The sequence below is a fragment of the Acromyrmex echinatior genome, chromosome 3 (genome assembly GCF_024713525.1).
Source record: "Acromyrmex echinatior isolate Ae372 chromosome 3, ASM2471352v2, whole genome shotgun sequence".
Taxonomy (NCBI): Eukaryota; Metazoa; Arthropoda; class Insecta; order Hymenoptera; family Formicidae; genus Acromyrmex; species Acromyrmex echinatior.
In genome coordinates, this window is record NC_141854.1 from 13,398,145 (window position 1) to 13,424,631 (window position 26,487).

At 28.8% G+C, this 26,487-nt stretch overlaps 1 protein-coding gene across 3 annotated transcripts; it reads left to right on the forward strand.

The window, feature by feature from the left end:
* The first annotated feature begins 55 nt into the window (after positions 1 to 55).
* Rim2 (replication in mitochondria 2) lies at positions 56 to 25,417 on the forward strand. Of its 3 annotated transcripts, none has more exons than XR_015544628.1 (7): positions 56 to 197; positions 6,184 to 6,366; positions 7,070 to 7,344; positions 15,211 to 15,329; positions 19,106 to 19,325; positions 20,780 to 21,238; positions 21,288 to 25,417. XR_015544628.1 is itself a non-coding variant. In XM_087404719.1 (6 exons), exons 1-6 carry the CDS (start codon positions 157 to 159, stop codon positions 21,058 to 21,060), a joined length of 1,119 nt encoding a protein of 372 aa, XP_087260845.1. In that variant the 5' UTR covers positions 56 to 156; the 3' UTR covers positions 21,061 to 25,417. The 3 variants fall into 3 exon arrangements, 1 of the variants encoding a protein (XP_087260845.1); XR_015544627.1 differs by having other exon boundaries at positions 21,304 to 25,417; XM_087404719.1 differs by having other exon boundaries at positions 20,780 to 25,417.
* Positions 25,418 to 26,487: the final 1,070 nt, after the last annotated feature.

A 26,487-nucleotide genomic window follows, 5' to 3' on the forward strand; every position in this document is an offset into this window, starting at 1 on the left:
AGTTTCGTCCCGTCCCGTCCCGTCCCGTCCCGTCCCGTTCCGTTTCGTTCCACGGCTCGTCCGGTTGCTCACCGTCTCGTCTCATCGAAACACGCAAAAGTGCATGCTACCGTAAATTGACAACGAATCTACGCGCCTCGCGACACACGGCGGAGGATGTTGGATCGCGACACGGCGATACATCTCGTCGCCGGAGGGTGGGTATTATTTTCGACCAGCGCACGCGCGCGCGCGCGTCTCAGACCCGGCCCGACCCGGCTCTACTCTATTCCGTTGACTGCTCTGTGTTCTGCGTCACCAGCCTTGGCAGATCTTCAGCTCGACTCGATCTCTCCTTTGCGATACGTTCAATTTATACGATCCCGATCGGGTCGAGGGCGATTAATAGCTTTCTCGTGACCTCTTCGCGCGGTCTCAATCGGGCTGAAACTGGAGACCACTTTTCCCGAGAGGTCGTCTTTAATTTGAAACGCATTTGACATGCATAGGGTGCTCCGAAAAAAAAAAAAAATATTTATCAAGCATTTTTCTACTTTTGAATATTTTCTTGTCGATCTGCTGATCAGTTTTCCTGGCGTTATGGTGGATTTTTTTTTAAGAATAGCAGCTGGAGACTGATAACTGATTGTTGCTGATAAAAAATTTTTAATCTGGATCTAAAACTGTACATTCACTGATAAATATCATCATTTAATATCAGGATTGCATCAGTTAAGCATGACTCTACCATTTCTATGTACTTGAATTAGCACATGTCAGATTTTTTGCCTTTCTATACACATTATGTATGTATACGAATAAAGAAAGTTCAACGCACTAATAATTAAAGAGTGGATTAAATTAAATCAAAGAACGTAAAAATTTTATAGAAATATATTATATATTAATTTATATATTAATTTGTATATTGTACATAAAAGTTAAGAAAAAATTTAATTAATTAATACAATCTTGTTTAGTCCATTTTTCATTTATTATTATGCATATATTTCGTTTATATTATATGTTATCATTATTCTGTTTGTCATAGTTATTGATTTAACATCTTGAGGGATTAACGATGAAAAATGAACTGGAATGAATTAATTAAGATCATCGAAGAACATTTAAGACCGAGTGCTCAATTATAAACAAAGTCTAATTAAAACTTTTGCATAATAATAACGAATAAAAAATAGACTAACAAGGTTGTAATTAATTAATTATTTTCCTAATTTTTATGTATACAATATACAAACTCTAATAAATAACTTTATAAAATTTTTTTATTAATATGTTTTCTAATGTTTTACCAATTTGTGAGTAATAACTTGTATTTCGAAGATGAACTCTTTAATGGCTTTCTCTAATGATGATTAGAAAAAGAATTAATATTCAACGCTAACATTTCATCAAATAGTCTCGCTCGCAATATTTTTACAAAAGAAAAATAAACTTTTTAATTTAATGAAAGGAATTATTAAAAAAAAAATTAGAACATCTATGAGAATTGAATTGTTTTATTAAGATTGAAAATTGAACACGTAAATTTTCTGTTTTTAATCCATTTAAAATGAATTTGGATTTATATAAATCAAAAATCAAAATTTCAAAAATATGGTATAGAATAGAAAGGAAGATATAATTTCTTTCCGGTCTACATTGCGTAATTAAGCAATATAAAATGTAATACAAGCAAGCATCTCCGTAATACAAACGTGAAAATAAGATAAATCAATTTCATCGCGAATGTAGTTTATAAATGCATCACTGCGATAATAAAATTAATTTGTTTTATCTCTGCGCTTAAAAGCGCTGTTATAGAAATTCACACTTCAATTATTTTTGCGTTTTTTGAATCATCTAACAAAATAAATTTCCGTCTTACGTAAATGTTTTGGAATTCTTCTGGTTTTGTCGCAGTTACAAATAAAAAGTATTGATAGATATGACAAAAAACATATAAATGCTGTGTCAGTTCGACGTCTGTATTCATGATCGCTATTCTTGTTGAGACGATTGAATTGAAGCGACACGGCGATGAAGCGCACGTGGTTGTAACTGCGACAAAATTATCGGACAATTATTTCTAATTCGAAAGAAATCACATTCAGAGCAAAATCGGGATTCATGTGTCAAAATTAGCGATTTTTTTTTAGATAATCGAAAAAAGCAACTTTTCTACAAAAATTCCTTTCATTTCTGACATACAGTACATGTTATTACGTGCAGATTAGCACGTAATCTGTATATATCAAATTCTTATCGATGATGTAGTAAATTTATCATCTTTTTATAATAGTCACGATATATACGGCAAATAAAAAGTTTAAGCATAAAAGAAGTCTGAGATTACACACATTTCTGATAACCTTAAATAACTGAATATAATTCAGCGATTGTTGGTCTTTCTAAGCAATATAGATAACCGATTTTTTTCTCTCCAATATTGTTTAACCTCAATCAGTCGAATCTACTTTTTCTCGCTCTTTCTATTTAGTGTATAATATAGTCGATATATCGCAGAGATGTTAAATCAATAATAATAATAATATTGAATAATGCAAAATAATATTGAATTATTTTAACTTGAAAAATTATAATGAATATAATGAATTAAATTGAGATGAATTTTCACGTGAAGAAAAAATTTAATTAATCGTAAAAATATTATTTATTTAATTTTTATATTATTTTATTATTATTTGGGAGTAACGTCGACAATATTTATTTGTTAAATGTTGATTTTAATATACATATAAGAGAAAAAAAATTTTAATTAATCTTATAACTGCGCCTTATTGCTTATTGTTCTTGATTATTAATTTATTTTAGTTAGTCTTATTTTTTTCTATATTGAATCAATAACTTAGCGAATTCTGATTGATTTCTATTACATTAGATATTCCATACAAAAAACTACTATATCTGAAATATTAGTAAAATTAAATATAAAAACATAAATATTTTAAACGGTTAATTCACTCAATAATAATATATCACGTTATTTAATAGAATATACATATATTATTTAATTATCAAAATTGATTATGCCACTGCAATTGGGTATTTTGTATAAAATAATCCTTTTAATGTGCAATCCAGTGTAGTGCGAGTGATTGAATTTACCATAAGATAAACAAAATAATAATGCGTAATGTCATATACACGAAATATATGCATAATAATAATGAAAAATGATGATGAAAAATAGACTAAAGAAGATTGTAATAATTAAATAATTAATATTGATACAATATGTATTCAAATCTATATCTTAATTGACATATTAGTATTGTATTATTTTTGCAGCACAGTACAATATAGTATCTTCATTCGTGATGTTGTTTATGGCTACATATTTCGGAAACGATGCAAGGTTGACCAACTAGTATTCACAACTGGCCAATGCCGAAATATAAGACTTATGTGTAAAAAAGCGTCAGATAGCGTGCCAGCTCGCTCAGAAAGGAATCTGACGACGCAGTTAATAATATATGCATGTTCGGCGCCACTTACCAACTTATATTTGCTACCTGCCTGCGCGTATACATGTACATGCGCACGTAGACACTCGTGCATATATTTCTGTAAGCTTTCGATCATACATATATGGAGTACTTCAAACAGTCAACAACTCACGATCGAATCTTTAATTACCGAAGGAATATTGAAGAATAATGAATAACGTGGAGCTATCGTTTATCTTGAAATGTGTGCGCTGATATATAGGCCAAAATTGCGTCAGCAAATGTGGCCCCGGGAGAGAAAAGATGGATATTTTATTGATACGACACGTAATGTGTAGGATCATACAGAATATACGATGTCGGTGTTCGAGAAAGTAATATGAAGCCCGCAAATTATTTCCTACAATTTAAAAGTAGTACAGGTATTTTTATCAAGGTTGCGCTTATTGATATTGCAATTTTATTCGATTATATATATTTTGAAAGATTAAACCATCAATTATTCAATTTTTTTCAAACTATTCGACTTTCACCAGCAAATGTTTTGGTATTTATCGATCTTCTGATTTCAAGACCTAATTAGAGTTAATTATATAATCATTAAAGAACAGTCTTAACGTTTATTCTATGCATTTTCGAAATTCACTTTACCAAAACCTAATTGGTTTGTAAATTTTTATAAATCAAAAACTAACGATTTAATCTGTAATGTTTATTATTAATAATTCTCTATAAATATTATTGTTAGAACGCCCAATATCTCTTTAAAACCGGTATATCGATCTTGTGATATCGAATCTTGCGTTTCCTTTTTTTTCTTTTATTCAGAACTAAATCAATTGAAAGGTCAAGTCAGTAAATTTGTATATATTATAGAGACTTAACATTTCTCGCTTGACAACAGAGAATAACTAAACGATTTATTTACTCGAAATACCGCATGTTGGAAATTCTATTCCGAAACTTCGTAAATCTATGAAACTTGTAATACTATAAGCATAGCAGAAATTCCCGCAGAAATTATATAGTCCTAATGAGAATCATAACGGGAAGCTTTTATTTTAATATTTATAATATTTGTTATATATTAATAATAATTAGAGTTGAGGACTAATTGTAAGTTCAAAAAACTTCTCTTTTGTGTTATCTCTCCTATTTGAAAGAAATTGAAACATTCTTTGCGCTCAAATGTGATAAAAGAAGTTTTGCAAAGAAATATTACTGCAGCATATTACCATCTGCATGAAAATTGTTATTCGGATTAGCAGAATTAGCGTGCAAATTTCCGATCAATGAGAGCACAAATGTGCACGTGTTTTTCAGCGTGGCAAGCTGTGCGGATTTATTACGCACAGTATGTGAATCGAACGCTAATTTACTGATCACATTCATTTGGACTTGATAAAAGGTTCGACATATACAATAGCGACTTTGCAAGTGCGAATTAGGCTAATTACAGAGGCACCATTGAATCTCGAAGAGATCAAAAATATATTTCTCCATGAAATGGTCATATGCTCATACATATAATTTGTTAAGAAGACTTTAAATTTACGATATCTAGGCTGTTTTTTTTAACCTCACATATAATATGTTTGATCTCTTATTATTATCTCTTATATTTAATATCTAATGAAAATTACTACCGCTTTGCAATTTTGCACTTTTTTTCTATTAAATTTTAATTTATTTTGAACATTTTAAATTAAAGTTTTATTAAAATTGATTTAAATCGGAATATTATAGAAATGTATAAAAAATAAGATTTTATTATTTTTCCCATTTTTTTTTTAAGTTTAATAAAATTTTTATTGTTTAATTTTTTGTAATTTATTGTGGTTTTAAATGGAAAACCCAATAAATTGATAATTCAATATTTTTGGTCTTTATCTTGTTAAATATTTATCGTTAAAATATTAGAAACTTCAAAGTTACAAATACGAACCTCAAAAAGTATAAACATGTTACTGATAACTTGTTGCAACAATAATAAAAGTTTTCTAACACTCCTGATAACTTTACAGCGCAACAAGAAATGATATAATAAGTCTAATTGGAAAGATTCGCAAAATTGTGTCAGTGAAGTTATGCGTGAGAGTTTACATTAAATAAACATTGATACTTTTGCTTCGTACGAATCGTGCAACATTTCTCATGCTTTTACCGTTATCTTAACGGTTATCTTAACGGTAATTTTTATTTTGTAATTTCTATTTAGATAAGATAAAATTAAAATCAGATTAACTAATAGCAGACATTCTGTTCTTTCAATAACCCGTTTTGCTCTGTTTGTAAACATTATAAATTAAGTACATTATATGCTGATTACAGTTGCGTACATAATCAAATTTTCCAGTCACAGTAATTATAACAAAGTTCCAATTATAATTATAATTTATAATTATAATTAGAACTTCGTTTTAATTATAATGAACCTTCCTTATATTCCTTTAGAGAAAATAACGATTTCTTTGTCAATTCTATACAACTTTAATAAAATTAAAATTGATAAAAGACAACTCTGCCTGTGTGTGTGTGTGTATTTATAAATGTATGTATTGTATATTATTTATTGTTGATTAAGTAGGTATACATAAGTACCTATATAAAATTACATTATACATTACATTATTATATATGGTTATCGTAACAAAACATCTTTATATGAGAAATTAGCAATTATGATTAGAAATAAATAACAATACTGATCCTGATCTTCTTTTATTTTGCGTAGAGTGGCTGGTACTGCAGGAGCGATAGTAACTTGTCCACTTGAAGTAGTAAAAACCCGATTGCAGTCATCGTCTTCCGGCTTTGATCCACCTCCAATAAGCAAAGAATTTACATCTGGTCATCCAACATGCAAAGGTTCACCAACACCCGAGCAACGTAGGAGGCTGTGCACTGGATACCCTAGGTAAATTAATCAAAGAAAATCAAATCGATTAAACTATTGGGTCATCTAAAAAGTATCCGCGGTTTTTTGTCACTAGATGTGTGTTGATGGTCATATATCTAGTGACAAAGTACCGCGGATACTTTTTAGATGACCCAATAATACTGATTTAGTTTTATTTCGCGAAAGTTTATTATATTATAATTTGTCCAACTTTACAAGTTGTTTTATGATTGATCCAAAGAACTCTTGGTTGATATTATCTCTTATCTAACTCCGCAAGAAAAATGATATTCGAAATTTTTTAATATGCGGATTGTATTTTAAATACATCGATCCTTAATCAGAATAAGTGATGCAAGTTGAAATTAAACACTTTTAAAGAAAAATGACACGAATCAAAATAGAGATAATGTTTAGAGATAACATAACACTGGAACAATATCTACTTGGTAGACAACTTAAAACAAGCAATTTGTGATTATGTCCAAGTTATCTCTTGTCTACCGTAATAAATAATAATTAATTTTAAAATATGTATTAGGTGTTGGAATTAATTCGTAGCGTTTTTTAATGAAAGAATGTTATTTATTTCACATGAGCATTAAAAAATACATTAATGAAAGTACTTCCCATCACTTGTAAAACGCTACGAATTAATTCCAACACCTAATAATTTTCGTGAAAAAGACGTGTTATAAACGCAGCTTTCTTTCATCTTCAGGTATTCCAGTCACTTCGTATCTCTTTCACATTTTCGTGTCTCGACTTCACCTCCGGATTCTTCCGGAAACGCACCAGGCATTTATCAATGCTTAAGGTACATCATCAAGAATGAGGGTGCACGAGGACTGTTTAAAGGCCTTGGTCCGAATCTCATTGGTGTGGCACCCTCCAGAGCTATATACTTTTGCGCTTACTCCAAGAGCAAAGTCGCATTCAATGCGATTCTACCTCCCGATACTCCGATCGTCCACGTTTTCTCTGCGTCCTGCGCTGGTAAGACTATACTATTATAATATTATTAAATTAAATACACACATATACACACACACACAACGCGCGCGCGCGCGCGCACACACACACACACACACACACATATACCGATATACTATAATTCTCATATTTGTCCAAATTTCAGTTTTAAATCTTTAAATGGATTAATTAATCTTAATAATAATTTCAATTCTAAAATCATTTTAAATTTGGATCAAATAAGTATACAGGCGGGAATTAACTTAGCAATTGATACTGTTTGATATTATAATTTTCATAGTTTTGAAATGCTTTATATTATGAATAGTTATTGTTAAGTTAAATTTTCAATATATTTTTTACATTAAATTAAGCAAGTGTTTTATGTTAAGAATAATATTTTTTAAACTACAACGTTTGAGATTTAAATGTTCCTTGTTTTTCTTTAATCTATTCGAGTTCAGTCTATTTGTTAACCATTTTAATTATTCATGCATTTTCTGCATTATATTATGATAGAAACAGTCATACTGAAGTATGATCGTGAAATGCATTCTAGGTTTTTCACATTTTTTACTTAAAATAAATGACGCCGTAACAATAACGCCGTAATTGACTAATAACATATATAAAATTTCATAGTATACGACAATATTGCATGAAAATATCATGCAAGAATATATTATTAAGCATATATACTTATTCATAGATGCCAATTCATACTCATTACTTTCGTGATCGTTAAGACAATGTTTTTAATTTTTTCCGTCACCTACTTTGAATCAACCTACAGTTTAGCTTGTGAAATGATCATAGTTTACATTTGTTTGCATTTATTACGCATTATCTCATTTAAAATTGCACTGCGTATTATAAGTGTCGCCATATATCTCTCGTATGCTATTTTTCATTGATCAGCTATTTTCGTATTATGCAATGAAGATAAACTATCTCTTTATCATGATCCAATATTCGCCAAATAAGACTTGATATAATTATAATAATATAATTAAAATAAATCCATAACAAATAATAGTGCTATAAATAATTTTTTACAAGCAATTTTATATTTATATTGCGCAGAATTTGAGAAAATTGATTGTTGAAGAAAACAAGAAACTTATAAAAAAATATTTTCTTAAAATATTGAATCTAGAATGTCTTGCGATAAAGTTAGCCTGAAATAGATTTTATTTCTCATATATTACATGTTATCTCGTCAATATCATATGATGCGCTGTTTCCTTATGTTTCCTTCGACAAATCCAATCACTGTGATGATAAACGCGCGATTAATGCTCGATGAGGGGAAAAGTATTCACATCATTCATGCGTTTATCTTTAATGGATATATCGAAGTGCGGACGTCGCATTGCAATTCTGACGCACAGCTCGAACTCTTTTGATGTCGATAACCCAGGAGAACACATATACCTGCTGGTATAATTATATTCTTTTACTCTTATTGTTTTTATTCTTATCATTATTACTCTTATTTTTTTCTATTCTTATCAGATGTTCTCAAAATAAATAAATGATCAACTCGAATAAATTTTTTATGTAAAAAACATTAAATTCTCATTCTCTTTCATTTAGCTAATATGAGTTGTCTTCTGAACATAAAAAGATATAGATAAAAAGTTTAAGATAAAAACATTGTTGAAGAGATAACTGAATTTGATGAATTGCTTTTATAAGTTCAGTTTTAATTATGTCTTATCTTTGGAAACTAAAATATCACATTTCCTTTGTAGCAATATATATATATATATGCAATATAATTGTCACTAAGCTATTTATGTTAGAAATAATAATTATAGTTGTTTACAATCATAAAATATATTATAGCTAATCATTTTAAGCAAAACATTTTTAAATATACAGTTAAAAAATTAATGAGTTTTTATATTAATTAGTTTATTACTAAATTTACATTTTTCTTACTAAAAATACATGAAGCATAAAATCAACAAACATTTAATCCTTTGAAGTTGATAGTGGATTTATTAGATCTTATACTCAGTTATAAATCTCTTTGTTAAAGATGTCAAACAATTTTGTTTATGTATTACATCTGCAAATTTAGATTATTTTTGTTAAAATATATTTACAATTAGTATTTGTTCTTTTTCACAAATATTGTCACTTCAATTTCTTTTTGATTCCTTAAAAATAATTAGTGCCTTTTAACATAAATTAAAGTGGTCTTACAGAGTCAGCTATATTATTAGGTGTTGGAATTAATTCGTAGCGTTTTTAATGAAAGAATGTTATTTATTTCACATGAGCATTAAAAAATACATTAATGAAAGTACTTCCCATCACTTGTAAAACGCTACGAATTAATTCCAACACCTAATACAAATTTTGATATCAGTTCTAAAATATTAAGAGACTTTTTAAAATGTTCTAAATATAATTTATTACCTATACAAACTTTTATAATACACTCTAGTCAGAAAATATACTTAGCGCACTTATAAATTAAAAGATGCAGTTGATTGTTTGGACAAACCTTTCTAATATTTAACGATTACACTGTTTCACGAGTTCAATATCTTCATATATCGTTTGCATACGCTGAATTGTTATGCAAATGTAATGAACATAGCCTAAAAAAGAAAACCAACAATAAAACAATCTTATACGAAAATCGACTTAGCGCCATGGAAAAATTTAAGACGTAAGGACGACTGCAAGGAAATCAACATAGCTTACGATGATGTAAGCAGTAACAGGTCCAATGTAAGCCTTACATTATGAATTTACGGTTTCTATGATTAGCCAATTCGCATTTCGCTTACGTTTTAAAGGCTTTCTACAATAAGCAATAAAAAAAAAATATATATATATATATACATATATATAAAATAAAATATATAAACAATAAATCAGTAATAAGTTAGAAGCTAGAAATTAAAAGTCATAGTCGATTATTCTTTTCGTATTTGACTGTGACTAGTCAATTTCTATTTATTACTGATCAGTTATTGATAAGCCTGTTATTGTTTAAGTTTTTTTATGTGCCATGACCTTTAATGATTCTGTGTTATCTCATTGTACTTCTTGCCCGAAATAGCCGCTACAGAAGCGATGGAAGTATTGCATAATACGGCAATGCACTTTTCGATAAACACTTTCTATTTTTTATTTACCTACGCAATACGAAATGGAAATGCGTTTGTTTAGAGACACCCGATAAATGATAGCCAATAAGACCATTTTGCAGACGATAAAAGAATTTATCATTCGAGTTGTTGAACTCCGACCTGGCGAACACGATCCGCTTATTGTAGATCTGTTCGCAGGGGAGCCACGCAATTGACGCGTGTCTCTTCTTCTCGCAATGGGATTGTTTATCATTTGCGCCGCTTTTGCGTAAGTACAGACTGCTCAAGAATTTCTTAACTGCGACTGATTTTTCCATTTATTTAAATTCAATTTTAGTGAAAATTTATACTCGCTAACATCACTCACCATTCTCAATATCACATAAATGTCTTTATATCAAGAGTACTCCAGAAAAGCTATATCAAGAATAAATTGTTATATAGGATAAATATATAGATAAAAATTCTTATATAAATATTTTGAAAGAAATGATCATGTTCAAATAATTTAAAATAATACTGCTTTTATGGAAACAAAAGTTTATGTAGTCGTTTAAATTTTGCTTCAAGCATGTTTTAAGTCGAAATTTCATTGAATCAAGTAGAAAACAATTTTTAATTAATAAATCGCAAGAATTCTATTTTTAAATGCCTATAATACGAAATCTATGAATCTCGATTTTTTTTTAAATTCAAAATATTAAGTGTAGTAAAAAGAAATCTATTATTTTTCCAATAGATGGCTTTAGTAATCTGTATCTCGTCTACGCGTGATACAGATTATTAAATTACCTAATATTTAAAAATAATTCGACAATTGATATTTTTCATATGATTATGTGTGATTTACTTTTTTTTTATGTACTAATTTTAAATAAAAAAATTAATTTCACTATATTTTGAAATTGTAATGGCAATATTATCTGTTACAATCACTCAGCAACTCCAGTCTTCTCAATTCTTTTATTTCTATTTACATTGTATCAAACATTGATTAATAATCAATGATAACGTTTGTTCTAGAATAGAATTTAATTTCTAGCACAATTACTGTCATTGACAAGTCGAATGTCATTTGTATCATTCACATCTTGCATCTGCACGAGAATATGAATTATCTCGTCTGTGAATAATCCTATTATGCACACATTTGCACATATATGTAGATAAGATATTACATAAAATCCTACATATGTTTTTCAATCAATTTTAGTGGTCTTGTAATTAACTCTTTATCATTGTTTACCTTTAATACTTCATGTAACTCATGTGATTCTTCCAACCTTATACATAATCTCTTATAATGTTTTCTTCAATGACTGAATTGTTTTTAAAAATTCGAAATAAAAAAATAAACAGATAGACTGACATGTTTTGTAAGTAGTTATAAAAGACTAACAGGGACCACATATACATATGAATCATTAAAAAGTATAATAATCTAATTAGCGACGTTTTTTTTTAATGAAGTTACAGAAAGCATTTAATTTTAGAAGATATTTGTGTGTTTATTATATATTACTATTGATAATTTAAAAACTATAAAGTTATTATAGTTTAATTAGTTTGTTTAATTATTTTCTAATTTTTATTTATGTTTGATATTGTTATTTATAGTACTAAATCTTTATAGACAGTGTAACATACACACACATATATATATATATATATATATATATATATATATATATATATACGTATATATATTGAATTAAATATTATAACGAAAAATAAATACAATCATTAAGCTAATAGAAATTTTGTTATTTCTTTTATATGGACATGTTTGCATTTATATTTGAATATTTTGCATATTATCTTTTCAATTAAATTAAAAGCATAAATTTTAATAAATGTGTTTAGCGTAAAAAAAAAGAATACAAATCGGACAAAGAATTTACATCTTATATTTCTTTTTTACTTTTTTGTGTTGCTTTTACGAATTTGAAGCGTTTCAATAAAACCTGTTTCTAAAACGCGTTTGCGCTAACCTTCTATAGCATTTATCGACTAAGACGTCCAATTTGTTTACTTCTATCATTCACAGATTTATCATTCAATGATTTGTAATCAACATACGAATATCTACACGCATAAACAATGACATTATTTATGCTGAATCACTTAACTGGAAATTTGCATAAACAAACGATAAAAATTGCTTTTGAACGTTTACTTCGCATTTCATGCCTTTGGGCATACTTAAAATCATTTTCTCTTCAACAATACCTTGTTTAGAGAATATTGTACATGCTCTCTTTAAAGTCTTTGAAGTGGAATCTAACTCTAAAAAATGAGTCTCACTCTTAATAATTGACAATTGAACTACTCTTTTTCAACAACTGGCTCAATTATCACTGTTATCACACTTTAGAATTAAATTCCTCTCCAAAGATTTTAGAGAGAGTATATGATACTTATTATTTTCAATATTAACTATCTCAAAAATCACATTTTTATTAAAACTTTATTGATATTCAAATTTTGTGAAAGCAATATCTTATGTATTAATTATTGGTGGTTTTATTAAGCTAGGAGATGTCAGAAAATGACTGTTTACGGCTCTAGAATTTTGAAATATTAACATATTTGTTTTTATATTGTTGAGAAAGTTGCTAGCGGAAGACTTCAATATATCGGAAGAATGATGCAAACTCAGTAATAATGAAATCCACCATAGGTACTCCTTCATATGAAATACATCTGTGTATCTATATTTCTTTACTTTTATGCTCATACCTTGAATTATTTTTTGGATGTAGGAAGTGGTATGTGTTCGACGACCTTCTTTCCTTCTTTTCCTCTCTTCTCTGTCTTTCCCTTTCTCTCTCCATCTTTTTGTCCTGTCGCTTCGTCGACGAGTGAGAGTGCCTCTCCGACATCTATTTTTAACCGTCCTCACCACGTAATTCAATGCCTGACTTCCATGCGTCTTGCGGTCGAATGTAAGCGACAGTAACTATCATCAAAGAACCATACGCGTTGACCGCAACAGTGCAACCGGAATTACGTCATAATTGAAGATAATATATACAGAAAGAAAAGAGAAATAACCGCTCTATGCATCATTTTCACATCGAAAAATCCTTAATGATCACAAACCCAGTTAAGGCCTGTTTTACATATGATATTGCTTTTTATTTTATTTTATTTTATTTTTTTGATCCCTATAATTTTATATTTCAAGATTATGTGCAAGTCTTCTTTAGATAAGTTGTATTGTTTCTTTAGATAAGATGTTTAATAAAATATAAATTTAAAAAATTTTCAAAAATTATTATCAAGCCAAAAATTAATTTTTTTAATTAAAATTGATTATTTCTTTAAGATTTATTATTTTATTATAAATTTATTATTTATTTCTTGATAAATGAATTTATTAAGAATTGAATCTCCCACTTTCTTGGATATTAGATACATTTGACATTAACGATTCAGATGTTCCATTGTTATACTTCTTCTTTGATGTTTTCTTTCTTCGAAAGATACATTAAAATTTTATTTTTATAAATATTTATCCTGTTTATAAAATCTTTCAAATAAGAATTCTTATTTTTATATTGTCTTTATAATAATATCAGATTTTATTTGCTTTTCTATGAAAAAACACAACACAATTTCATATTTACAATTTTCAAATAAAACTGAGAGAAAACTTATACTTTCACGCGTATTACATATCATTACGTAATTTTATAATTATAATTTTCATGCCGCATTTAGCCTGAAATGTTTAAAGATTCTCATATTTTTTGATGTATTTGTTTAATTTAAAGTCATTTAATATATTTATATTTAATACGTTGCTAATACATTGCAGAAATTAATATGCATACATATGATACTTCGAGTATGTATACAGTATGACATTGCAACAAAATTTGTATGTAACAGTTGCATTTATTTCTAAATATAACGATAAATAGCAATTTGCCTTTTTGAAGAACAGCAAATTTCTAAGAAAATATCCTTTGATTTTTCTTTTCGCTTTTGAATGATCTTTTTGTTACGCGCGAAATCATCTTTTCGGATTTACGCGAAAAATGTATATAAAATTGCGTATAAAATGACGATTACACGATCGATGTTTGTTATTTTGAATTTTTGCTCCTTTTAAATCTGTTTTTTTCATACTCCTAATTCATCGACTCCGAAGTTCCGCGTCAGTAGAACTTCAGGTAACGCTAAAAGTAAGTAAGACATAAACAAGGCACCGCATGCTATAAATTGCGCATTAAACGACGCGTATTCTTGGTTACATAATCCACGTGCATTATATCCACGTATCCTCGGCACGCTGTGGCATAAGTAGTACGATGCTCTGCCGATCTTTCGGAAAACTGGGTCAAGGAACTAATAAATCAATTCTATATATTAGTATAATCAAATGTAAATGATATTGTATGTATGTAAAAGATAATTAAGGAAAAAATCTTACTCTTTTTTCTCAATACAAGATTCTTAGACCTTAATAAAGATTTTAGTATCACATTAGAGAAAGAAAAATTAAAACTAATGTTTACACATCTAATTAGAAGTGGTTTCAGCATACTGATTAAACATTAAAAGTAGAAAACTTTATACTGAATTTTTATTTTTCTGTAGGTAAATTAATCAAGTAGATTTATTTTTTGTGAAATATTTATCGAATAGCAATATTTGTAATAAATTGCCGTTCTAATCAAATTAACGTTATAAAAATAAAAAAAATACTGCGATAATTTATTCACAAAGCACTGAACACCGTACGGATTCAATAAACGGTCGTTCACTTTTGCAGGTTTCACCGCGTGTACATTGACAAATCCGATTTGGTTTATAAAAACCAGACTACAGCTGGACCATCGGTCACAAAAAGTCACAGCGATAGAATGCATGCGGAGGATATATCGACAATCGGTAAGATATCAAATATTATTTTTTATCGTGATTTGCAATTCGAAAGACTCGATGAAATTGCCGTGTGACCTACGGTATTGAATTTTATAAATTTAACTCTTACATTTGCAAATTTCTTAATTCTTAAATTGACAATTGTCGATTCTCTCAGTAAAGCTTTTTAAAATTAAAATAAATATTATTGCGTGAAAAAAACACAATGAGACCATAATCATGTCGAGATGAAAGGCCAATGAAATAAATGAAGTAATTTTTGTATTATTTAAATAATTCGTGCATATTATATTATTAACATTCTATCTTTTTGTAAGATTTTTTATAATATTTTTTATAATATTTTTAGCTTATAATATTTTATCGTAGAAATTGTAATAATGTATTTAATATATTTTTTTATATGAAAATGACATTGCTGTTATATGCTAGAAATCAAACAATTATGTAACGTTAAATATAAGATGTGTATACACGCATCTTTCTTTAGAACATTGTAAAGCGTTTCGCCACAGGATTTACTTATTTTGTAACAGATGGTAATTCCTATATTAGTTTCCTTTTAAATAGATAATTCTACTATACTAACACTACTATACTAACAATAAGTAAAATAAGATACATTGTGTACCATAAACGTAATATTATAGATATAGATTGCGCGCATTCCCTGATCTCAACATCTGTGCTCCATTAGAAAGACAATGCAATATATTGAATCCTATTAGCATCTCTCTTTAAAATATTTTACTCTATTTTTTTAGATATTTGAGAGAGAGAGAGAGAAGCTATTCTTTTTAAATCGATAATGACAACTTTATAGGAATACAGTCTATGCTTATCATGTCTATGCACAGTTGTACCTATATTATGAAATTGCTATTTAACTTAAACTTTAAACTATAAAAAATACTGTAATTATCTCTAAATAATAACTAAAAAATATACTTAACTTTGAAACGATATCCTTATTTCCAGCATCCTCTAGAATGGCACATATAAGTCATTTGTGTCTGAGATTACAATTTTGAGATAAAATCTGTAAAAATTCACACATGTTCTTGAAGGTCTCTACTAAATTATTCTGCTATGTAGACAATGGAAAAAAATTTGAAAAAGTTATTTACGTAAGTATAGAAAAATAAAAACTGTTAGAAATGTCTTGGACACGAATGATCTATGTGTACTTGAAAATATAATATAATATAATATAAATATAATAGTTTTATGTAAGATAAAAGTTTTAATCTGAAGTCTATTCCCATCTCCTATATTTAGAAAACAGTTCGAAATTATGAAAAATCGCAAAATATGTATAATATTCAATCATTTCGAGAAATTCCAACTCCCTTAAAAAAGTAATTCTCCGAAATTCTTCCGAAATGTATTTCGTTTTTCATAATTTTCAATTGTTTCCAAAATGTAGGAGATGGAAGCAGATTTTATAGACACCCTGTCTATTTGTTTGATGACATATTTTATTACTTACTAAAATGAAAATACTAAAAGTCAGTGACATTACAGAAAAATATATGATTTTTTTTTAACAATTAATATTTTTATATAATACATAAAGATAAATTCATTAATAAATATCAAATCTTTTGTTTATACTTTCTTTCTGGAATTCTACAATCTGGATTTCTTCAGAATCTAACTTTTTGCTCAAGTTTTCTCCTTTCGTAAAAATTGAGATTTTTATTGATAATTTCTGAGATTATAAGTTTATTGATCGTTGCCAGATCATCGTCGAAATTACATCACACTGTTTAAGGATATACTTACATCGCGGTAACGAATTGAAGAAAATTTAAAATAACCAAGGGATTCCCTGTAGAATATCAACGATCGATGTCACAATGGTATCGATGAGTATTTATTTAGTTGCAAGATTATTTTCTCAGTTAGAGCAACGATAGGTACAGCACTTATATTGGAGTAGCTTTATCAGATATAGAACTGATGTAATCATTCTTCAATATCTTAGATGTAGATATTGAAGTTATACGAAGTTTTTTTCGTATTGAAGAAATTTTATATTATAGTTCAAAATTCTCTCTCTCTCTCTCTTTCGTAAGATATATTTTAAGAAATTATTACGAATAAATTTATTATTTGACTGCAATATATATAAAAATATACTATAAGCTTTGTGAATGTTTGCAATTAGTAGAATTCTGTTTAATCACTTTAATGGAAATACTACATAAAAATTCTATAGTTAACCATGAAAAAAACAATTTTCTAAGAAGGCTATTATAAAGAAAAAAATTATATTTAACTCATTCCTAGAGAGAGAGAGAGGGGGGAGATAGGGAGGAATATTACAGAAAAGTAAAATTTCTTATATTTAACTGTAAGATAAGATAAAATAATAATGAATTAATTTGTTGAATTATTCATTTCGTAAAAAATAACGACTTTCATTGAAAAGAAATATTTGCTTTCAACGTATGGATAAATTGTTCGCTTGTTTCATCCTGTGGACATGTGTCAAATTGAATGTGTTTACTTGGAGATAGCGACTGCATCATTTATATGCACGTGTACTAAAATTGCGTTCGACACGTCGGAATCGGGCCAGCTTCAAAACTGACGCCATGAATAGTACATCTACAAATAGTATATTCAAGTAAAAATATCTTGGAAAATTCCACTGTGTGTTGAGCAACGCTCATGTAATAAATAAATCTGTATATCCTGTTATTATCTCGTATATCATTGCATGAATTCGTGCATAAAATTGAAAATACAAATTGACATGATGTACAATGAACAGTTTTACATAAATATCTTTATATACAGTTGAAGTTATAATGATTAAAAATGCAGAAGATAATTAATTATAGAAGTTGATATAAAACTTATTTTTATACGTATATACGAATATTATTAAATAAATGAAAAACACACTCACAAATTTACTAACATATTAATAAATTATAGACAGATAATAAATAATAAATAATAAATAATTTATATGCTGTACGATTTGGATTTTAAATTGAATTAATAAGATGATAATCTGGTTATTAATGGGTTTCTCTATTATAATATCATCGAATGTTACTTTATCTGTGTATATTTAATATCTATCTATTATCATGCATACCTCTGGATCGCTAAATTGCGAATACATAGCAAATGTATAGCTTAAATGTTTTTAGCTTTCTTATCACAGATACAAATATTCGATTTAAATATTATATCTTTAACCGAGCATGCAGATATCACATGTTCTCTTTTTTGGAATCTTTATATCCAAACTTTAATATATCATAAGAAATGCTATATATCATTTTTTATTATATTGCTATTACTTCATTATTCAAAGATATGATTTCTTATTGTGTATATTTTGCGATATTATTAATAATTAATCAATATTAATATGTACATGGTAATATAATGAATAACATATAATAGTGTCATATTTTTTTATTTAATATACATAATCTTATTAATTGTTAATAGTGAATTAGCTATTAAATTTTTTTTTAATAATTTGATATTTTATTATTTAAAAATTTAAATATATATATATATATATATATATATATATATATATATATATATAATAAACTTTATTTTTTATATATTTTTATTTTTTCTTTTTTAATATCATGGAACTAAAAGAAAAGTAGTATAATCTTAAAATTATTAGATTAATATTCTTATTACACAATTTTGAAATTTGAGAAAATATTGCATTTACAACATTAAAATAAATCAGATTCAGGGTATGATTCATGATATTTATGTGTTTTTTTATCTTCTTGTAGGGTATCCTGGGATTCTACAAAGGTATCGTGGCATCCTACATAGGCATAAGTGAGACTGTGATACACTTTGTGATATATGAAGCTGTGAAGGCGTGGCTAGCTACACATAGATCGCGTGCTTCTCAAACAGATGACAGGAAGACGTTCCGTGACTTCATCGAATTTATGGCTGCAGGTTCATTTTCAAAAACAATAGCGTCAACTATTGCCTACCCTCATGGTAAGAATATTATAAACTATTTTTTGGAATATATTATTTGGATTTATGGAACGCTCACTTAAACTTAATCATTTCTTAAACGAAACAAATGTAGAATTCTTTTAATGGTTACTACAATTTATAAGTTTCAACGACTATAATTTACTTAACTCTTTTTGTGTCTGTATACTCAAGTTAGTTACAATATTTGCGGTATGTTAGATTGATTTTAATATTCGATGAATATTAAATTAAATATTTAATAAAAATTTATATCAATAATTAAAAATATTTAGCTCTATATAACTCACTATTAAGAGAACATGCTACATTAAGAATATCATTAGTCATTGATTATTTAGAACTGTAGATAAAAAAAATATTTAAAAAATTATCTCTACAACAATATAATCTAAAGATTGTGCTATCAAAATACAATTTTTTAGAATTACTAGGTAACATTTTTTTCTTTTTAGTAAAATTATTTAATTTAGTAATAGTTTATTTGAACTGATGTATGCTTAACGCATTCACCTCCAAGCATATTTTACGATATTTTAGCTAATTTTCTGTTTATATTTTTAAATGAAAAAATTGAATTATTTTATCAAAAAATTAAATTTATAGTATTGAACATAAAAATATAAGATGTAATGTATTTATTTGATTGTCGTCCCGTGGCGATTGTTAGTAAATAACAAAGCATAATAAAATTCGATGTTGATAATTGTCATAATGAATAATGTATTAACAGAGCATGTAAATTATAAAAACTTTTCTCTATAGTATTCTGATTTTATTAATGAGTAGTAGATTTTTTTCTCTACCATTACTTTGCGAAGATTCTCCGAGTTGGTCTAAAGATAACACCAGCTATATTTGCAACGCGTGCCAGACATTCGGTGTAATTACGCGTTATATCTATCTACTAATATTTGTGGCGTTCTGGTTGTTTGAATAAATAATATCGGACCCGTAAAAATTATACTGCACTTCTTTCGAAACTGTTCTGCAAATCAATATTATCATATACAGATCGCGTGCGTCTTTTCGTAGAAAAACGAATTACATGAAATCAGACCATTTCTATTCAGAGAAAACGGCGTCATCACATATCAAGTTATTTTCGATCGTTACGATAATAGAAAATCAATTTTATAATTATATATTTTTGATGCACTTTACTTTGTTCTAATCTTATTTAAATATCATTAAAACCATATTGTAGAAATTGCTGGCCCAAAGTACACAGAATTCTTATACATAGATTTTTTTCAATTTTATAATAATTAAAATTTCGATCTGAGAAACTGAGGGATCCTATATGAAAGTTATTTGTCTGAGATTACCTTAAAAATGAATATAAACACATTTATGCGGATAGAATATTCACCATCTTCAACAATAATTTCATGATAGACGTAAGAGTTCCGATCAAGGATGAAAATATAATTTATATTCTTTTTCCTATTTAGAAGTCGCAAGAACCCGGTTGCGGGAAGAAGGTACCAAGTATCGCACATTCTGGCAAACCTTGAATACTGTATGGACGGAAGAGGGCACAAAGGGTCTCTATCGAGGCCTTGGCACTCAGCTGATTCGGCAGATTCCGAACACCGCTATTATAATGGCAACGTATGAAGCTGTAGTATATATACTGACCCGACACTTCCGGCCGGTTACGGTGGCGACATCCAGCACTGATGTGACATCGGAATTCTATAACGAAGCTAAAGCGAAGAGAGAGCTGGCCTAGGATTTGCTTACGGCCCCCGAGTAAAGGGCCACCTATCAACCATTTCCCCTTCTCCAGTAGGCGAATACTGCACGTATTCGGGACAGCATCCTAAGATCTAATCGCACATCTAGGCACATCGAGAGCAGCTGGAAACGCGTTCGATGCCCTAATCATTGCTCCAGGGGTACTCAAAAAGGTACCAGCTCTTTGGTCGCACTGTGCTCTAAAAGTATAGCAAAAAGTAGTCCTTCCTCCTTTCAGATAGCATGTACATATCCAGACACGGACCCGCTGTATCTCGCAGGGAGAGAAAAGGGGAATTGAGGAAAGCAGATTTTATTTAACGTCGGATAGACAAAGGCTGAGACTTCGCTTCTCGTTCGCGAAAATGTGTACGTGAATATCGCAAAAAGTGGGCTCGTATTGTGTTATAAAATTTGTTCAAGGCAAATTAGTCTCTGCTCCAGAAACAAAATTCACTTCGAATTCAAAATGTGTGAGGCTCATTATAATAGTCATTGTAGACTTTAGTTTCTGACCTAAGAGTTTTAATTCTGATACTGTTCTTTGTTCTACGATTTACAATTTTTCTTTGCTCCTTTTTTCATTTTTTATTCACAGGATAAAATTAAAAAGAAAATGAAAAACGTAAAATTAGACTTTGGAAAAGGATTATATTTGTAACTTTACAATGCTTCGTGAAAGAGCGGCAAATTTAATATGTGTAACAATTTTTGAATTTGTAAATTATATAAAGCATAATGATTTGATTTTCCATTTGCTTCAAGTGAAATATTTGTGCTAGAAATCGATTCTTTTAACTGGTTTTGGTAATGTAATATATTGTAGATCTACTTCTCTTAAAAGTTTCAACATTTCTATCTTAGAATTCTAGTAAAACTCATATGTTGTAAAATTGTGATAAATATTTCAATATATATTAAATTTTACGAAAAAAATTGTTTTGCTTTATGTTATATATCACAAAACTTTGAACAGCAGTATATTGAAAATTATATACTTTATTTTGATTAGCACATCCAAGAAATGTTACCCCACAAATAATCTATTTGAAAAATTATTAAATTATGACTGAACGATCTATGTTTATGATTCTTATAAGTTTTTTTATATATTTGTTATGTTGACATTCTGTTATATTTGAATTTATGTACGAGGCAATTTTCAAAAATTTCCGGAATCAATATTTACACAATATTTACAGTATATTTGAATTTTAATTCTATACAAATTGGAGAAACATTAATTGTCGCAAGCATATGATGACGGAGCAATAAAAACAATTTCAAAACAATTGAAAGAAGTGTTTTTACTGACATCATCTAAAATGCGCCAATTTAGTTTTTTTTCGCAAACTAACTCTTGGAAATACTTTCAGTAGTTTTGCAAAACTGCATAATTATACAGAAAAAGCAGAAAATTTTCGTTGAAGAAAATGTTACATTCTAATACGAAATTTTGTTTGTAGATAATGTAATGTAAATAATTGTGTTTTGTATTTTAGAAAAATGAAAAATTTCCAGAAATTTTTAAAAATACCTTCTATACTTTATAAAGTTTTATAACATGTTTTCCAATAAATTCAATTTCACTTTATTATAGCGACAATTTCTGTTCGATATTTATTCTTTGTTTATGATTTTACTGTTTTTTTTTGTATTCAGCAATCAACTTTCCTCGCCGATATTTTGCGATAAATTGCAACTAATTCTTAATGAATCAATATATGTTTGAACTTATTCTTAGAGACAAAGTAACAATGGGCGCGTTCAATCCGAACAAAGCGGTTGGCTTTGTCCAACTGCTGCTCGTCAAGCGATTGAATGTGGTTGGTTAGATCTATAAGTAACAACCAATCCTTCATTTGCTTGGCGAACAGGCTAGCCAACTGCCGACTTGAACGCGCCTAATGTTAATATTAGACTACCTGTCAGAGGACTAGCGTGTATTAGACTGTTCTGATAGATTCCACTTTATTTATATAGAAAGATATCGCGACGTTGTGTACATCGAACTTGTAGACGCTAACTGTGTACATGTACGAGCGTTCATACATTGAATTAGTCATAACACATCGCATGATCTTTAGCAAGAAAAAAAGTATTACGAGAATATGAAATTATCGTCAATACACTTAGTGTATATCTCTTACGGATCTGTTATCAGACTTATCAGACACGCGAAATAGTTAACAACTTATATATATCCCCTTATTGGTATTTTAAACTGTCCCTGAACATTCGTATCTATTTTTGTGGGAAGGTACTAAAGAAACGTTTGTAAATTAAAAGTTTGTCGACATTAAAATTTTTACAGAGTTTGTTTTATGAATGAAACAATTCCTTTCCTTTTCTTTTCTTTTCAAACAACTATGTAATTTGTTCGAAAATAATTCTACTTAGTTATAAAATAATTTGATCCAGTTTTTGTCTATAAGTAATCTTCAATTTTTTAATGAAAGCATAATAAAATGTTATAATATTAATTTAAAATGTTTAAATGTTTTATTATAATATCTTTATGTTTTCAAATGCGTGCCATTTTATTAAATTTGTATTAATTACCAGTCACAATATAATATGTGCTTTTGTTTCTACAAAATAGCTATGTAATTTTCTGAAGTTAATAAAGTTATATGCAAGGCGTTCCGCTTAGACGTTTAATAAAAGGAATTATCATCAATTCTGAATTTATCACAATTTACAGTGACATGTATTCTTCTAAGTACAAAAACTCAAAAAAATTTCAGAGCTGCTTTTTTGATGCCTATTTTCTGTTGACTAGTTCTCTCTTTGTATATTACCCACATTTCTTTTGTTATACGTCTAAGCAAAGCATCCTGTATATTAACATTTTATATCAACGTTCTAGAATTAAATTTTATATATTCGATACGTTTCGCACAATTTTATGGTGTTCAAAAAAAATTTATATTATACATTTATTGTTTTCTAAGACCATAATCATATATACTTGTACTTGATCAGTTAATACTCGATTTAAGTCATGATTTTGATCAAGAAAATGGAAAATGTGAAAAATATATAGTTGATACATTTCACTGGTTATATAAGGAAAAGCCTTTCTTCATATTATACGTAAATAAGCTGTGATTTTATTTTATTCATTACCAGTGGAGCTTTGCGCTTATCGATACAGCAGGTTGTACAATATTCACAAAATTTATGTACTCTGTCCTATAAGTCGTATAAATTAGACTTAGAATTATAATAATTAAGAAAAGATAATAAGATTTTAAGGAAACAAAATTTCATTTATTCGTTTTTTAGTGTTAATTTGGGATGATTCTGAATGAAAATGTAATTATTATCAACGAAAATTGTATCTACTATTAAAGATGCACGACAAGTGAGTCATCTCATTTGATCTTTCTCAAAAATGAAGCCTAAAAGAGATATCTGAGAGAAATATGCGACTTCTAGAACATCATATGTGATTGATATGTTAATTGTTAACATCTTGTTGAGACTTCTACGATACCGTTGTCAATTGTAAAATATGTATGCTCCAGGAAAGCAGATTCTAAGTGCCAGGCTGTTATTAATCGTGCATAGTCATTTGCATAAGAATCGTGCACCTCTTAAAGGATCGCGAAAGTGTATGAGGACTGAATGTGTGTGCCAAGTTATAAAGCATGTACAGATATATTAGATAGACGGTTATTGGAATAAGCAATGATTTTTTTCTAATGGAGAGAGCAAGTGATAAAAGATGTAAAGAGAATGAGAGAGGGAGAGTGAGAGAGAGAGAGAGAGAAAGAGAGAAAGAGAATGAAAGAAATATTTCGTGTATTCACGAGAAGCGAGCGTTTAAAGACTGACGTTGTACAATTACTTAGTGTAGCGTGAGAAAATCAATGCATATAAATATATGCAAGATCCTGTAATTGCGCGGTGGCGTTTTTAAAAACGGAAAATTAATTTAAGTTTCGGTCAATATATATGAAATATCACAAGCGCATCTTTATTTTTCTAAATAAAGCATTTGTTTCTTACCTTTCTCGTATTCGGATAGATCGCTGGAACGGAAATTCAATGAGAGTCCTAGCGAAACGTAAATCAAACTTATCGAAGTCTTACAAAGAGAAAAGTCGTTACTGAATTTATATATTATAAAACGACTTTCCTGAAAACGAAGCCTCATACATGTAAAAAATTTATTGTACATTTTCGATTTATTTTTTTATGTAGGATTACCTTCCCGATTGTATTATCGACTACAGGGTATCGTCTGTATGTATATAAGCTTATGATACCCAGTAAGGAAATTGTAATAAGTACGGATAAATTTATGTGTATTTAAATATCTCAATAAAGAGTAAAAATACGCCGTGCTTGTTTGCTTAAATTCTTTTAATAATATTTGTTAAATAACACAATATCATTAACAATATCATTATTGCGGGGATTGTTTAAAATATTTATACACTTCTATTAGGTGTACAACTTTGCTTCTGCCGTTTTTTTTCTGAAATTCGAGGCTTTATTGTGAAAAATTGGTTATACATTTATGATTCAAAGTATTGTCGCTGGCCCACTACTTTCTGCCATCTTTCGGGCAGCATACAAAAAAAAATCCTGCGTCAAAAAAACTGGTTATCTTTTGAGGCGATCCACGAATCGATCCAATTTTTTACTTCTTCATAAGACCGGAAATGCTGGTCAGCCAGGCCATGTGCCATTGATCAAAACAAGTAATAGTCAGAGGGAGCAACATGGAGAACACGGCGGGTGGGATAGGACTTTTAACGTTTCCAAGTATGTTGACCACTTCGCAATATGGGGTCGAGCATTGTCATGCTGCAAAATCACTTTATCGTGTCTCTCGTTGTATTGCGGCCGTTTGTCCTTCAATGCTCGGCTTCAACTCGTACGGCACCCAATTTCCTTACTTCTGAATCATTCCCACTTTGAGGCATTTTGAAATGGCTTGTTGAATCACTCCCAATGATCGTCACTCCAATTATTCTTGATTTTGACACGAGTCTTGATCAAGTAATGCCTCCAATTCTGCATCTTCGAAAACCTTCTCTCTTCCACCGCTATGCCGGTCTTCAAAATCACCGTTCTTGAAGCGTTGAAACCATTCACGACACGTTCTTTCACTAATAGTGGCCTCACCATAAGTATTTGAGAGCATTCGATGAGCCTCAGCCGCAAATTTCTTCATATTGAAGCAGAAAATTAAAACCTCCCGCAAATGACGAGAATTTGGCTCGTAAACTGACATTTTCAATCGAGAATAACTTTATGATGCAGACACAAATCGACTAATGTTTCTATGGGATTATGTTGACAGATGCCCAATTTATTGTATGACGTCTATAATCTATTTATTTCGACCACCACTTACCGTTAAAGCAATCTATAGGAAAACGGCGGAAGTAAAGTTGTACATCTAATA

Excerpts from the sequence above, each read along its gene's own strand:
- Rim2 (XM_087404719.1), top strand. The coding sequence starts at position 157 with ATGTTGGATCGCGACACGGCGATACATCTCGTCGCCGGAGG. Across the intron at positions 198-6,183 it reads ATACATCTCGTCGCCGGAGG|AGTGGCTGGTACTGCAGGAG; the intron begins GTGGGTATTATT and ends TATTTTGCGTAG. Across the intron at positions 15,330-19,105 it reads GGAGGATATATCGACAATCG|GGTATCCTGGGATTCTACAA; the intron begins GTAAGATATCAA and ends ATCTTCTTGTAG.